Genomic DNA, 16,464 nt, shown 5'->3' on the forward strand with positions numbered 1-16,464 from the left:
AACACAAATTGTTCCAGAAAGCTGCGAGTAATCACTGTAAACTCAGCTTTCTCAGGCTCAGCTGGACCTGAATCCTTGCTCAAACCTTGGCTCACCCTTGCCAGAGGAAATGCTACCACAGATGTAGGATGGGTTTCTATTTAGGCAATGCTAAATGCTCTTCTGTGTCTCTGGTTCCTGCTAGATTCTAAGTTACAGGGAGGCAGGTGCTGGTGACAGCCTTAAATTATGCATTGATTTATATCAGTCTTGCATCTAATAATTTATGATTAAGCTTTGAAGGCTGGGAAGATACAACTGTGTGCATTGCAAGAGCTCTCCAGAAGGAAATTATTGCAGAGGGATCCTCTGCTTCCAAAATCCCCTATCAAATGTGAAAAAGGACAGCCCATAAACTCACCTGTTCACTAAGGTAAAGACACTCCATTTAGAGAAACTGGAATCTAGGAGAATCTGTACTTTGACTTCAGAAATCTGCATGGGCAAGAGAAGGCTGGATGCTGTGAGCTGCTCCTTGTTCCTGCAGCCAGGGGCAGAGCACAGCAGCTGAGCACAGCCCTGGCACACTGGGTTATCCCCAGGGCCAAAAGCTTACTGCGTTTGCTGCTTGGATTCACACAGGAATCTTCAGGTTTTATTTGCTAAAGCAGAAGGCTGCAGAACAATCTCTGCATTTCAGGAGGAGAAAAGGCTGCCCTGCAGCAGTAAAATGAACAACTCATACACCAATGTGAGCAGGAGCAAGCTGAAGGAAGGGTCTCTCCCCTCTCCCTGAGCCCAGCCCGGCCCTGGCAGCAGAGGGCAGAGAATTCACTGCCACTGACTGGCAGGAGGCCTTCACCACAGCAGCAGGAAAGCTGCAGGGAGAACATTCCAGGTACCCAACATCCTACCAGCTGGATCTTATGCCCACTTTAGCTGCAAAATGCCTTTATTTGCATCCCATCATTATCTTCCCCCATCCCCAAACCCATCACTTCCAGTGTTACACTCTCCAACTACCATGTCTTTTACAGGAAATCATCAGGCACAGGGATAGGCATTAAAGGGTTTCTGTAAATAATATAGTTTAATTGTAACTACAGTAAAGATTTTCTATATACATTATGTTCACTGTGGAGGGTATTACAGATTTGCCATGCATGTTTTATTGCACATATAAATATTGTACAAAGGATCATGAAGATTCTGTTTTTAGCCATACAGGTTAAGACTGCATAAAAAAAGCTGTATTACAAAATACTTAGAGCTATTTATTTACAGCCAACTTCAAGCAAATACTGAAAGACACTATCAGGAGGAAAACAAAATTTTAATTATGAAAAAACAAGATTTTCAAAATAATAATAATTACAAAGCTTCATGTTGCCATATATACATTGTAAAAAAATACTCAGGAAACCTGCATTTTTACCCTCAAGATGCAGAAATCAATATTCCTATTTTTATACTTGATCCTTGAATGCTTCTAAAATTTGATAAACTCTGACTTGAAAACTTATTTTCTTTACATTGCTCGTGCTTTTTGACAGAACAGATATTTGTGCAGCTCTGTAAAATATTAAAATACATTTTCATTTAGTGTTAAAGTGCACAGTACATTTTATAGGAAACAATATGCTAGCTGCCAATCAAATTACAATTTAAGTCTATGTTCCCTCTATAAAATAAATGTTTTTGCTTTGGTTGAAGTAACTGGATATTCCATGCATACTGTCTGGCTCATTGTCTGCGAGTCCCCTTTCGTGCTCCTCCTCACACGCTGCTGTCACTGCTCCCAGCCCTGGAGCAAGGGGTGGTGGTGAAGTGTGTGCTCTGTGTTCAGACACCGTCTGAAGCTCAGCACATCTGCTGCTGAACATGGGTGGGTTTAGAGGCAGTGCCTAGGGAGGGGGCAGTGACAAGTATGCATCACCCTGCCCAAAAGCCTTCATACAATAGCTCTCTCCACATCCTCTTGCCTAAATATTTAGTCCTCACACCCCCTTACCTCTTTTTTTTGCCACTCTACATTTCAAACTCCCTGCTTGTGTGTCCCCAGCCAGCTTCCCTTTTCACCACATGCTGCTGCCCCGTCCTGCTTGCCCAGGTCCCATCACTGGCTTCTTCTGTGAATGAAAATGGGATGTTCCAGATAGCAGAAGAATTGCTGTGCTGGAACTTTTTGATCTAAAATGAGTCATGTCTTAATAATAAAGTATGCTTTTAAAAACCTCTTTGAAAAATGTAAAGTGGTAAGAAGGAGAAGAACTTTTATTTCCTATTGCTGACGTGGAAGTAGAGGTCTGGTGCTGCAAATGTGCACTACAGAACATTGTGCTTAATTCTGTGGATACTTTTAAAGAGAAACACTGTACCCAGGCAGGTTGGATCTGGAAGATCAGGTCTTTGAGACTGCCTTTGGCAATTTCAGTCATTTTGTCTCCTCTTGAAGGAATCACTGAAGAAAACAAGTTAATTTTTTGGCTACTAGTTAATTCTTGTGCTATTTTTTACTATTTGTTCTGTAGTGCTGTAATCTTTAAAAGAAGTCAAGTTACAGTGCAAAATTACATTTCAAGACACATGATCCTAATGCACATAAATAATTTTGTTGTGGCAAAAGTTAAATGTTTTGTGCATAGCAAAATAAGCAATCAAAAATATTTTTTCACATTTATTTTTCAAGTTTACATATTTCCTTTTGTTTTTAAACATCTATATACAAATAAAATGGGTGTGCTCTCACTTTCAGCCAATTTAGTCTATCTAGTGAGGGGAGAGGTGTTACTGGAATGTAGGAAACTCAATGGAATGCAGACAATTTTTTACCAATGTTCCACAGATTCAAGAAATAAAGAATGCCATTCCAGCTAGCTGTTCTTTTAATAGAAGCACCTATTTTGTTTGCTTTTTATCTTACATATTAGAAAATACAATTTACGGAGATCTAGAGCTACTGCACACCAAGTAGAATAAAAAATAACTAAGTATTTATATTAAAATAAAGTGTTTAACCACAAAAAAAGCAGTAATAAAATACAGTTTCCTAATTTACATTTTGCATCCAAAGGATGAATAACAACTCACTAATAAATAATATTTATATAAATATTTAATGTCTGGATATTTTTAAAAGGCAATAGCCTGAAGCAACTGCAGAAAAACCTAAGGTGGTAGCAGTCTGATTTACTCTCCCTTATCCCTCCCCCCAGGTGATTACAGTGATTCTTAGTTTAGTAATACAAAGGTATCTTGCTGCAAGACAGCTGTGTACTCCACACGATTTTAAGTGTCAGAGAGGTGTTGTTTTAGTAAGTACTGTACAAAGTGAGCTAGAAAAGCAGTGAAGTGCCAACTTCCTCTAGAAAATGTTTCTGTTCAGTTTCTGCTTTGTAGTTCGACACATATGTACAGTCTGAAACATGGGTGTAAAATCACAAGAATACTCTTGGGGTACTGGAGTTGTTTTCAATGCAGTTTGTAAAAATGGGCAGCTTTTTGATTCGTTCATGGCACAGTGTAGCTGGTAACAGCAGAGAGAGTTGTTTCATGTGAATAAAGCTTGTTTCACTGTGGTTACATCTAGCAATGCTTGAACTGTTATGCTCACTTTTACCAAGCCCTTTTCTTCTAGGATGTGATGTGGTAGGCAGAGCTTCTCCTAGAAAAAGACAAAAAAGGGAGTAAAAATTAGAATATTCAATACTCACTGCAGAACCTCACTTCACATGATCACATTTGGAACACAAATTCCAGCAAGCAGGAGTCATTTCCTAGTTTTAATTTAAAAGAACTTCCTGTGATTTTGACAGAAAGTCTCTGATTTTGCTCCTGCTACCCCTAAGAGTTAGTGAGAGATCTGTTAATATTCTGGGCCCCAGAAGCCAAGTTGTTCTGCAGTCATTACAGCATGTAAACAGCTAAGAGTGAGGGCCAGCAAGCACACACCAAACTTTCACCTATGAAGCAGAATAACACAACTTTTATGACATATGTGTGAGATGGGGGATGGAAGGCTGACTCTAACAAAAAGGCAAACCAAAAAACCCCCATTCTCCCACTGAGCTCTAGACAGGGCCCAGGATATGCACCTTGAAAACTACACACCAGCACATACAGGTGTGTGTGCACAAGTGTGTGCAATGCTGGGCATTCAATGGCCAAGTGTTTCATCCGAGTATTGGCACCTTATTTGAAACACCTGGGAATCAACTTTATTCACCATAAGGACACAGCAGTCATGGCCAGGATGGAGCTCACTAGCTGTGCACAGAGGCTGCTATAGCAGGAGACAGGCAAGCAGGAAATACTCTATCTCCTACAAGGACAGCAAGACACCCACCCATGAATAATTAGAGAAAGTGTTAGAAGGGCAGCCTTGTGTCATGACTGGCCCTCTCTTTAGAAAGTTTTTCTCAGTTGCTGGGTATTCTTGTTAAGAAATCAATGAAATTATGAAATTGGGCAGCAGGTCTGTAATAAATAAATGGAAAAGCGAGACTACATCACATAAACCATAATTACTACATCACATAAACCATAATTACAACTGTGAGACTCACTGCCACAACACAGAAGCCAAAAGCGTAAGTGGGATGACAAAAATATACAAGTAAGAGTAAATCCAAACAGAGCTATTAAACACAAACACATGGAAACAGTGCCAGGCTCATGAAATTCTTCAGCTCTATGCCATTGCTTTAAGCATGAAAAAGGCACCATCTGTGTGATCTAACCTGTTCCTTCCCAGAACATCTATACATAACCATCAGCAGACTTGGAATACTGACTTTTTGCAGAGAGGGTGGTTTTGATATTCTCACTATTGAATATCTTAGTTATTCAATAAAATTTCAGCTTTTAAAACTACTGATGCATTTGAGATTCTGTTTTGATTAGCTTCCTGTCTTCTACTGAATATTCCTCAAGTCTGTAATGTAAACTAAGGGTCCTTTATTTTAATCTTTATACAATTCATGGTCCTTTTGCACACTTCCTCATACTGATTACTTCCTCAATTTAAACCTCTCTGATCTCTTCAACCTCTCCTCTCATGACACATTTTTTCAGTTCTAGTCCCTGCCTTGACTCCTGTGGACCATTACAACTCAATACAATGTAACCAGTACACACAAGAACAATTCATAGAGTCTTTACTATGTTATGCACCTATGTTTAATTGTTTTTATCTCCTTCCACTCTAGTCCAGTCCTTGCTTAGCAGACCTCCTCCAGTGGGCCACAGCTCCAGAAAAGTATCAGTACTAAACAGCTGTTCCACTACTTCTGATGTTTATGACTTTCTTTTGTTAATAAATTTTTCCCTTACGCATAAAACATACTTACTAACTACCTGAAGATAAGAGCCAAACTTCATTACAATGACAGCAGCTGATACTGGTAACTGTAATTTATCTGTATTTTGTTTACATTTTATATTTACTACTGAAGCTGTTTTAGTATTTATTATTTTATGTTTAAAAGATTTATTTAAGACCCAAGAAACATCTTCAAACAGATAATTTTCAGGGAGATTGGCTGAGTAGGTCTGCAGGAGATGGACAACATACATTTCCCACATGGAAGAGGGTATCTATAGTAATATTCTCGCTAACACTGAGTTACTACTTCCACTGAGTTTGTGGATTCTGAGTCGCACTAACCAAACTATTGTGGCATCAGCCTCCTGCTCCTGTCAGCCACCCTGCCCCTCCCTGCTGCAACTATTTGTCCAGCCAGGCCAAGGAACTACCCCCATCTTGCAGCCATTCCAGGTCATCAGTCACATTTCCATTCCAAACCTACCTACCATAAACTGATCCTCTAAGTAAAGACAGTGAGTCAGCAGTTCATTCCTGTTTGTTCTTCTGATTGAAATACTGACCTGCAAGCTTTCAGAGATGGTTCCCCCCCAACTTTTATTCCTCTTAAAAAAGTGTCTTTTCCACAAAATCATATAGTTTAGGATGCAAACTCCTAAACTGATACTGATTAGCTCTGGAGTAGCTACATAAGAAGGTAGACAGAGTGATAGCAAATAAAAGGGTGAAAAAAACCACCCAATATTCTTCTACTTCAAAGGTGTGATTTCTCCCAGACATTTTGCCAATCTGCTGTCCTGGGAGCCAGTTCATCTAGAAATCCACAATGCTCTGATTTCAATTTTTTTTAAAAAAGGAACCATATTAATTTTATTTGAGAATACAAATCAGACACCTGAAGTGAAATGTTATTCTTTCCACACTCTTCTACTTCTTTCCAGTGTCCTTGCAGAGTAGGCTCTTGTGTCACAGATTTGGTGGCCCTTAGCATGCCAATATTTCATTATGCTTCCAGGCTAGACAAAAGGCATTTAACAAGAAGGCCTACTGAGTCCAGTATCTGAAAACTAAGGGATTGGCATTACAAGGCTGAAGAGTATGGGCTGAACCTAAAAACTCAACATTAAGAAAACCTACCTTGCTAGATATTTATGTTCGAAAATATTCTGCATTTTGCTATTGAAGTCAGATTTGCTTAATCCACCAGCATTAAAAAATGTTTACTTAGAAAAATTTAAATTCCAAACCCACCGTTTTTGTGGCACCTTGAGGCACTCACTGAGCTGCTCTGTCATGCTGTCTTGCTAGGATTTTTGCAGTTGCTTGTAAGCACATTTGCACTTAAAGCATAACGGAATGCATGCCCTATTTCCTATAAAAAACCCATCCAATATGTTTTTTTTCTGTTTTTAATGGCAAGCATTATCTACTTATTTTAAAGACAGCAGAGTAATTTAGTTTGTATGAAGCAACCTCTCTCTACCTGCTGAATTTACAAGATGCATACTCCAATCAGGAAAGCTGTTCTAGAAGGTCTGTAAAAAAACAGGACCATACAACTTTGTTGTAGGAGTGAAAAGTTTCCCACCTCATAAGCTTTTTATGTACCATTCTATGTCAGTAGTCAAAACACATACTTAACAGTCTTCTCTTATGAAGCACACTTGGCTCTTATTTTATAATTCTGCAGCTAAACACATAGCTACAATGAACTTTCCAAATCTGACAATGAGACCAATGCCACTTCCTAAAAATGACCAGCTTCTCTTAATGTGTCACAAATCAGTTCTGATATGTAAGCCCTAAACACTATTTTAAAAGCTTTGTAAATGGCTTTCATCAACTCTTGTCTCCCACACTTTTCAAATCAGTTTTTGAGTCACATTTTTATTTCTCAGACTAAGAAAAGGCAAATCCTACCAAGGATGGAATCCAAAGCACAAAGAACAGCTTTCCATAGCAGCAGTACCATCCCCAGGTGTCTCTGCACTTGAGTTCAGGTGCTGTCCCTGCTTTCCATGCTCTGCCTCATTCCCTCGCCAGATACCACTGCTCTCTGGAAACCACCAACAGCAAAGCTGTGAAGCTGCAAGCCATGGAGATTTCAAAGCTTTCCTGAAATCCTAGCATTTTGAAGCAAATGCCTGGCCAAGCAAGAGGAGAACCTGCCCTTGACTCCACTCACTTCTCCCCACATTAAATAAAATTCTTGTCCCAATTACAATAGATGTAAACATATAGCATTTCTGTGTAGAGATGTGAACTCTCTCTCTATAAACACCCCTGTTGAAACCATCACTGAACAAACTCCAAAAGAACAGATGGAAGAAGTCGATACTAATTCTACAGACAGCCTAAAACAATTGTGGTGGGAAGGGCTGCCACTCCTCATACCAGCACCAACCTCTCTATTCTCTATCCACTGCACTAATGAAGATCTAATATATTTTTACTGCCTTTTTTCTCTCTAAGAACATAAAGGAACTTAAATGACTTGTTGCCAGCAGACCACCTTCTACAGACACACAGCCATTTTGAATGGATAAAGATGTTTTCAAACTCATAATGCAGCAAAAGAACAAAGTCCTCCTGAAGGAAAAAATGTTAAGTGCATAAAAAGGAGGCAGCAGCAGGAGGCAGCAGCAGGAGGCTGAATCACAAAGCAGCACAAGGAGACAGTACCACAGAAGTACACACAAATGTGCACGTGTGCATGTGCTTGCCACAGCAAGCTTCTAATCCTGGAACAAATATCTGATTTAGGATAGAAGTCAGGACTACACAATGACACTAATCCCTCAAAAACATGGGACACACTTCACAGACATATCTATTTTTATTCAACACTAGATGACTTCAAAGTCAGGACAACTGTTTGAATTAGTTTATGGCAGGCCAAGCAGTTTGGCAATTCAGATACAGTAAGCATTTATAAAAAAGACATTGCTGCCATAATGCCAGATTGGTAAGGGGTAAAATGACCACATCATGATAAGAGAAATGCCCAGCTGTCTGCATTTGTTAGTAAAAATACAGAGGAAAGGAATCCCATGATTCAGCAAGAGCCTTTCTCTTTCTTCCTTGTATTTGTAGAATGTGAGATTTCAGATCTACAGGGGAAAAATATTCATAAAACAATGAATATTGGAATGTGCAATTTCTCAAAGCACATATTTATTAAAAAACCTAAGTCCATGTAATACCCATGATTTCATGTTTGAAGCCAACTATTTTGAAGTGGGAAGTCAATAAAAGAAATTTCAGGGCATTACGATTAAGCAAACTTATGTCCAATATACACAACCTTTGCATTTTTTTAGGACAAAACTAATTTTCTTTCTAAAGGTCAGAAAAGAAAGCTATAGCAAATATTTACTTTTTCATATATCTAAGGCAATTTGAAATTATGTCCTTTTAGATATTTTTCCTTTTCCACTATTACTGTTGATGTTTGTATATGCCAGATGCCCTGAACTACCATTTCAAGTAAAAATGAACAGAGGTATAAAAAAGCACAGTAATTCAGGCCACACTGCAGCTGCAAAATCATGTATTTGGAGTCATAGCCAGCTAGACATCTATATAGATGCATCTTCTGCACATCCAATAAATTGGATATTTGCAAAACTGTAATTGCTGATGATGGGCTTTGGATTCTTCAATAAATTATGACATTGAGCCATAAAGTTTAAAAGTAGACCACGTATTTTATAAAATCCCTCACAGTTTTATTCTAACAAGCTTGGAAAACAGTGAGCTGAAACTTCAAGGAACAAAAATCTTAATAAAGACAAGACACACATGAAACAGTAAGAGAAAACACAGTCTTAAAAGGGAAATACCAATTATACCATAAAGTTACATATTAAATTCTGAGAAAGTGACGAGTGCTTTGTATCATCAAAGCAGAATACATCATTATCTTACAGTATTTTTCTACTGTTCTTTCTACATAATACAGCTTGTGTTATAAAAATGAAGGAAATGGAAAAGTTTGACAAAACCAGCTGTACCATTTTTGTCTCAACTTGCATGTATGACTGGGATTTTTGGGGTTTTTTTGCAACAGGAGAAAAATTTTTGTGAAAAACAATGACATGGCAATTCTTTGGTAACTTATTAATGTATACTGAGTAGAAACCCTATTGAATATTTGCTCACACCTAATTCAGTCCCCATTCACTAAAAGTTCAACTTTCAGAACACTTATTAGGAGCACAATGGGATCTATATACAGCTTTCAGCTATAAAAAATTGTTAATTTACAAAAGGCATTTAAAGGACTACTACACTGCATTACACTGCACTTGAAAATATTTCTTTTTTCTATCGAGAAAAAAGCCAAATTCTCACATCAAAATGCCACTTGTGATCCAATGCAAACAAATTTTGTCAGCAAGAATATCCACTACAAGTTGCATTCATCATTTTATTGCAGTATGGATGAGATGATCTCCACAGGACATGAGAGTATGATGAGCACAGTACAGACTGGAAACCCATTTGTTAGGATGTCATGGTTTGAAAATCTCTGACGATCACCGCAATGCAAAAAAATGAATGGGAAAAGAAACAGAGGAGCAAATATAATTAATGTTATTAATGAATATAAGGGTGAACTACAGTGCACTTGCACTTTTTTTTTTTTTAAACTCAAGGTGATCAACCTTATTATGTAACTAGCTATGAGCAGTAAGTACCAATTATATCTAACTGGGTATCTCAATATTGACATCTCCTCAAAGGTGAGGAACCATCAAAGAGTTGAACTGTTTGGTTCACAAGTACTAAAGCCACAGAACAGCAGCACAGAAGCGGGACTCTGAATTTAGCAAAAAACCTATTACAGTAGATTAAAGATGTTTTAGTTTCCAGTTCCCCATTTAGTGTAGGAATTATTGACTTCAGAGATGGAAAGACAGATATTTTTCTTATTTGCATTACATTTGAAATATATTTTGAGAAACTTTACTATATTCAGAAAATGTAAGGGTAATTTCACTGCTTCTTTCCCTGTAAGATTTATAGATATTTGGAAGTGTAATCAATAACAACACCCAAAAAATACCAAACTGGATAAGTTTCATGTATGTTAGCACAGCTCTGCTTGTCATGAACCAAGTTTGTTTGGTGTTTTTCACCATCTGTTTCAAGATGGCTTCACCATCTCTAACTACCAGAAACTGCACATAATGCTACACTTCAAATACCAGATATTGTCACAGCTGAGAACACACAGAAAATGGTCCCTAAGTGATGACTCTGTTTGCATGGTAAGTATACACAAAGTTAGGACTTCAGACAAGTTTGAGAGTTAAGTCTCACTGGGGGACATTCACTTGGTGAACACTGGCACAACAGTAGTTCAGTTTCCAGCCCAGTGTCTACTCTGATAAAGTGTTCAACCACTGAAGACATGAACTTCCATTTCTGCACACTGAAAATGCAAAACACAGTGATTACTCCTCTTACTGCCCTCCAAACTATTGGATACAGTGGATAATCAGATGTGTTAATAGACAGAGACAGATGTGTATTATAGAATGGCAGCAAAACGTTTCTCCACGTAATTTTCTCATTTGAAAAGATGTACTCATACACTCAGCTCAGCACTACATAAGGAGGGCACAACACAAACCATCGACAGGAGACCTGTTTACCACTTATGGGAGCAATAGCAAAACCTCAAGCCTATAGAAGACATCACTTCTGTCTCAAATGTCAACACTGGACTATAAACAAACATATAAGCAGATTCTGAACTGATTCAAGCCATATGTCACTCAGTTTAATCAGAAAAGCAAAATAATTAGAACAAGACAACAAAAAAATCAAAGCAAAGATCTGCTCAAAGTGAAAGCTTAAATGTAAAGCTGTGATTGAATAAACAAGTGTCTGGTGTTGGAATTGCTGAGATTAGGCTCACAGTTAGAAGACAGGCCTGTGCAGGATGAAGGCACAAGTCTACAGCTACATACCAAATAAAAAGCTTAGATGCACTCACTGAACTCTCGCTTTGTCACAGATGACACTCTTTACAATAAAGTTGTTATTATATGTATGCACTGGAAGCTGCCACACCAAACCCTTTAAAAATTTTGATTTATCCATCACCAGAAACTAATTTTTCCATTGGAAAACCTATACCTAATACACTTGCTACTTTTTAAGTCTATCTGTCTATATATATCTATCTATATATTTAAGCCACAGAAACCAGGAATAGAACTGCACTTAAAAGTTTTTTAATAAAATTTTACAAGTATCTGCGGAGTGGGAATATTTAGAGAGCAGCATTAAATAATAACTGTATGGCCAGAATAATCAGTAACACACAAATTCTTATCCTAGTTATACTCTAAAAGTCTATAACTTATTTTATTATATACTAGGTGGGGGGAAATGAATGCATGTATTTCCAAGACACAAAACTGAGGTCCTTTGGTTAGCTAGCCTGAATTACAAATTTAGGCAACAGCATCTAGGCCAATATTGCAATGCCGATATAAGTTTATTCTTGAGGGTTTGCATTTTTCAATAAATCTTAATTTGTCAAATTAAAACAAATAATTAATATTATTAATTATAAATTTAAATAATAAATACATTTAAATTTCAATAAAATTAATATTTCATTTCAATAAGGAGAAAACCCTAAAACTGTCTTATTTTAAGTTTAGAGTAGATGAACAGAACCCAGAACTGGAAGGGAAATAGAAGTCATCAGTCCAGCAGTATAACCATAGGCAGAGGTCAAACATACCAAAATAGTTCCTGCCTAATGTATGTCTAAACTGCTCTTTAAAACTTTGTAGGATGGAAAAGCTAGAGTCTTCCCAGAGGATCCCTTTTCCTAGCTATATTGTCTTTGCTCCATTGGTGAGACAACAAACAAACAAACAGTATCTGCATGTTCACAGGTGATGAAACAGAGAAGATAATGATGGGACTTGCTTGATGCCACACTAAAGAATGGCAGGTCAAGGAATCTAATAGCTTATTCCCAAACTGTGTCACTGTACTGCATGACCTTCATCCTGAAACTAAAGTCTTGCTCATATCCACTGCTAATTTACAGTCACCTTTGGGGACTAATGTAGCAAATGCTTGAAAGGACTCTGTTTTGTGTGACAGAAGAAAAAGATTATTCTACCATAGGAAAACTTAACTACTCCAGTATGGAATTTAATCAGAACAGTAGAGATGAACAACAATCTTTAAAGTTACAGTACTCTTGTTAATATATAAGACTTTAAAAAATCACAGTAATTTGAAAGATAGCTCTCTAAGTGCCCTTAACACAGTATGTGCAGAGATAATTGGCACCCACTCGGAAAATACTATCACCTGCTGGAAGTGCCACCTGAAACTGCTTCAGTATTTGCAGCATTCTTGAATTTTCACAAAAAGTAAGAGGCTCAGCTCTATTTAGCTTGTGATACACATCTAGCCTACACCCAAATATGGAATAAGAGAAGCTTCACTGCTTCAACACATTTAGTGAGTAGTCTAGGCAACATGAAAGAAAAGCTATAAATAAGGAGATACATAAGTTCTTAAACTACAGCTGGAGGGGACAGAAGACATGGGACTTGCCTTCAGGATGCTACTCCTCTCTTCTATTTCAAGAGATTAATAAAGATATTACAAGGAAGTAAGGGAAAGGGAGAAGTTTGAAAGGCAAAGGAAGGAAATTAAGTACCTGTAATTTTTCAGAGACAAAGCAGAAAGTTTGTGCGCACATGCGAACAGGTTATGCTGTTAGCAAATTCCAGTGATAAGTTATATACATCAAGACTATAAAAAGTATATGGAAAAGACAAAAGCCTAATAGATCCCAGGAGCGAAAAGTAGAAGTTGATTGTGGGGGTTTCTCCCCGAGGGCGAGCAGAGTGTCAACAGTCTTTCGAATGTGACGAATATCCGACTGCAGGATGTCATACGGAGAGCAGAGGTCAGCCTATCCCGAAGGGCAGCCATTAGAACAGAAAAAGAGTGCAAAAAATTAAAAATACAAAAATAGAAAGATATTGATAAATAAATTATCACAATATTCTAGCATAAACATGTAGGAATAGTTTCTTCCTAGTGTTGCCTTAGTCACTAGACATCCCAGCTTTCTTTTATTTCCTCTAAATACTGAATCTATCATATAACATCAGAATGTTAAGATAGAAGAGCTCAAGCCTTCTAATCGTTCCAAAATTGTGCCCAAGTTCACAAGGGTTAGGAAGTGCGTGTGATCCGCTCGTTCCAATAAGGTCTGCACACCTTTGTCCATCTGGACCTTATTCAAATGCTTAAATGGAACCAACTGAAAAAACTAACTTAAAAATAGCAAAGAGTGGGTTAGAAAGCTGTTAAAAGCACAAGCAGCAGCAATATGAAGTCTAAAGAAAAAGTACTTACAGAAATCATTAGAAGTATGCAAAATTGTCTAATACAGTAATCTAAACCTTGGTATTCAAATATTACCTCAAATGATACCCAGGGATAGGAACTCAAAAAAGCATTGCAGCACTAACTATACTTGATTTTAGTAAAGTTTCTAAACTGAAGCATTGGACACTAAATTTCTTACATAACATTTTTTAAATTATTAGCAGGTTAGATTCCCATACGTTTTTTGGAAAGTATCAATTACTTGATGTGGCAACTTACTCTGGACTAGCTATACAATATGAAGTGAAATATGTAATAGTACCAATATATTCACATAATATTTAACATTTAAATCAAATCAAGCAACACTAGTACTTTGAAAATGCAATCTAAGATACCGTTTTACATTGTAAATAAGGCCTTACGGAGATAATGAATACTTACTGAACAAAATTACATGCAGTAAGAATTTGAAAGAACACTCCTCCTGTGGAAGCTTTTCAGTCCCACTTCCTTAATGAACTGACAGTACACCAAATAAACCAAGACATGGAAGTTCAATGTCTGTTTCCTGTTAGTGCAAAGTTTCAAGCTCTAGTTTGAAATAAATTAAACTTGAAAATATTTTAAATGCCTTTCTATCCTGAAAAGTGGCTAGTGAAACTGTAAGTCAAAACTGTCATTTATACACAAATTAAACAGTGACACTTTTTTTTTTTCTTTTTTGTTTTATTTTTGCTTACCATGAGTGGTTCTAGCTTTACCAGGAGTCAAAAGCTGCAAAATTGTGTTACTTAGGCCAGCAGACACAGAGTAGAGAACCAACCTGCCTAGCAACAACACTTTTTTTGCAGTCCTTTTCAGAATTTTTTAACTCAAAACTCTAGTGTGATAATAAACTTCAGTGCAATTCTGTTATTTTATAGAGTATGAAAACTCACAGACAGCACAAAAACATGCTGATCTTGTTTAAAAATGGGATAGGTTTAGTACTGTATTTGGGTACACCTACATCCACAAGCTGCTTACCACAGAAACAAGTTTTAGTGCAAACTATTCGTGACTACCAACTACATAATATATTGCGTTTATACCAAAGACACCAATAAACCCAGTAAATGCTGGATTAATTTTGGAACAACATCCAAGACTCAATTCCTACTTACTGCAAATACATATCAAAAGTAAATATCTAAGATAAGTCCAATTTATATTTTAAAAATAAAATGCCAGACCTTTATATCAAAGACCTTTTAAAATTTTTGTCCAAAAAAACCCCAAAACAATGCCAACAGTACCTACTGCAGTCAAATGGAAAAGGGAGTAATTTCAGACTTTAGAGACTGAGAGATGGTCATAGGTTGACTGTTTCCAGATACTGATGAAGTTGCTAACCCAAGATTAACATACTAAGCAGCATAAGAAGCCAAAGCATACAAAAACAGCCAACACATGCAGAAGAAACTTTCTACAGAAACTGCCATGGTGTGTTTTAGTTAAATTCAGTGAAACTTGGGGAAGACTTAGGAATATATATTTTTGTGTGTTCTGTGATGATGGATAACTTGGTGTTATATTTACACCTTATAACGTAAAATATTTCTCTTTTATGTATTTTAGATTTGTCGATGAAAAATATATAGCTTTTCTAAAACGGTAGACGTATTTCCACTTATTGCACTGATCTTGTGCAATAATAATACAAAACTAAAACATGACATCATGAAATAGTGTAAAAGCACATGACCTCCATACAAAGTCTCAAAGATAATCACTCATCCACCCATCTATGACAAATACTGCCCCTCTCATTTAGGGGATTGAAATTATTGCTAGTAAGAATGACAAAGATACACCTATTTAATAATTACATTTATGGACTGACATTACATCTATGAAGCTGTATGATTAAATCATAGAGCTGTCAATCATGCACACAGAATAAACACAGTAAGACAGAAATACCACAGCAAAAGCATAACCAGCTGTTTGTGTGCACAAACCACCCTCATTCTGCATGCCCCTGCAGTAACTGAAAACAGAGAGCATTTCAGAACTGACCTCCTCACATCTACACTCTGGTAAAAAAAGTCAAGAGTAAGCTTGCAGAAGTGCATTAAAGAAAGAAATCTGTAGTGCATACGCACTATACTCAAAACATAAATGAAAGGAAGCTCAGAACTCCGATTTCAGGACTGTAATTGAGAGTGTATTGAACCACTTAACTCCATACCATAGGCCACACAGGGTCCATTACAGAGTCCAGAGGGAAAAGGTGGAGAAATGAGTCATACCTGATAAACTTACTGCAACTTCATGGATGTCTCATGATGAAACTAAGGAGAAGTAACTGATTACGTGAAGTGATTAGAAAACAAGCATAAGTGGCAATCATAATATACCTTGCATTAAACTGAAAAACATGATTACCAGTTGAACAACTAACAGGTGGATAGAAGGTAAAACACTTTACAGTCACTGCCTGGCTGCCTCCTTTGTTTTGTTACTTTTAGAATACAAAAGCCTCCTGTTTGGTTTTTCTTTATTATTGTTTTACTTAATTTGCAATTCCTACGCTAACTCAAGTCACACTGATTTTTAGAATAATCCTTTCTGACATTGCCACATAGTGAATCACATTACCAGAAGAGAGCCTGATACACAGTATTAGGTCCCATTTGCAAGACTGAAGTCACTCAGAAGGGGCACAGATAAACCTTTTGTAGTCTGCATCTTTGTAAAATGATGTGAGATCCAAAAAGCCATTCCTTATCACCACT

The 16,464-nt window shown here is 37.1% G+C and overlaps 1 protein-coding gene across 5 annotated transcripts in view; it reads right to left on the reverse strand.

Moving 5' to 3' along the window:
* Positions 1 to 1,537: 1,537 nt before the first annotated feature.
* LRCH1 (leucine rich repeats and calponin homology domain containing 1) overlaps positions 1,538 to 16,464 on the reverse strand; it is a 115,176-nt gene continuing 100,249 nt past the window's right edge. For 3 of the 5 annotated variants that reach the window (XR_270654.4, XR_270655.4, XR_270652.4), the window contains 2 exons: positions 13,005 to 13,262; positions 1,538 to 3,643 (listed from right to left, as the gene is read on the reverse strand). Coding sequence is in view for 2 of the 5 variants with exons in the window: in XM_014263928.3 (XP_014119403.2) it covers positions 3,530 to 3,643 (114 nt within the window). In the remaining 3 variants the exon portion in view is untranslated. The remainder of the gene's footprint in view (positions 3,644 to 13,004; positions 13,263 to 16,464) is intronic. The other 2 variants (XM_014263928.3, XM_005482373.4) reach the window with 1 other exon arrangement.

This window comes from Zonotrichia albicollis, chromosome 2 (genome assembly GCF_047830755.1).
Source record: "Zonotrichia albicollis isolate bZonAlb1 chromosome 2, bZonAlb1.hap1, whole genome shotgun sequence".
In the NCBI taxonomy this organism is placed as follows: domain Eukaryota; kingdom Metazoa; phylum Chordata; class Aves; order Passeriformes; family Passerellidae; genus Zonotrichia; species Zonotrichia albicollis.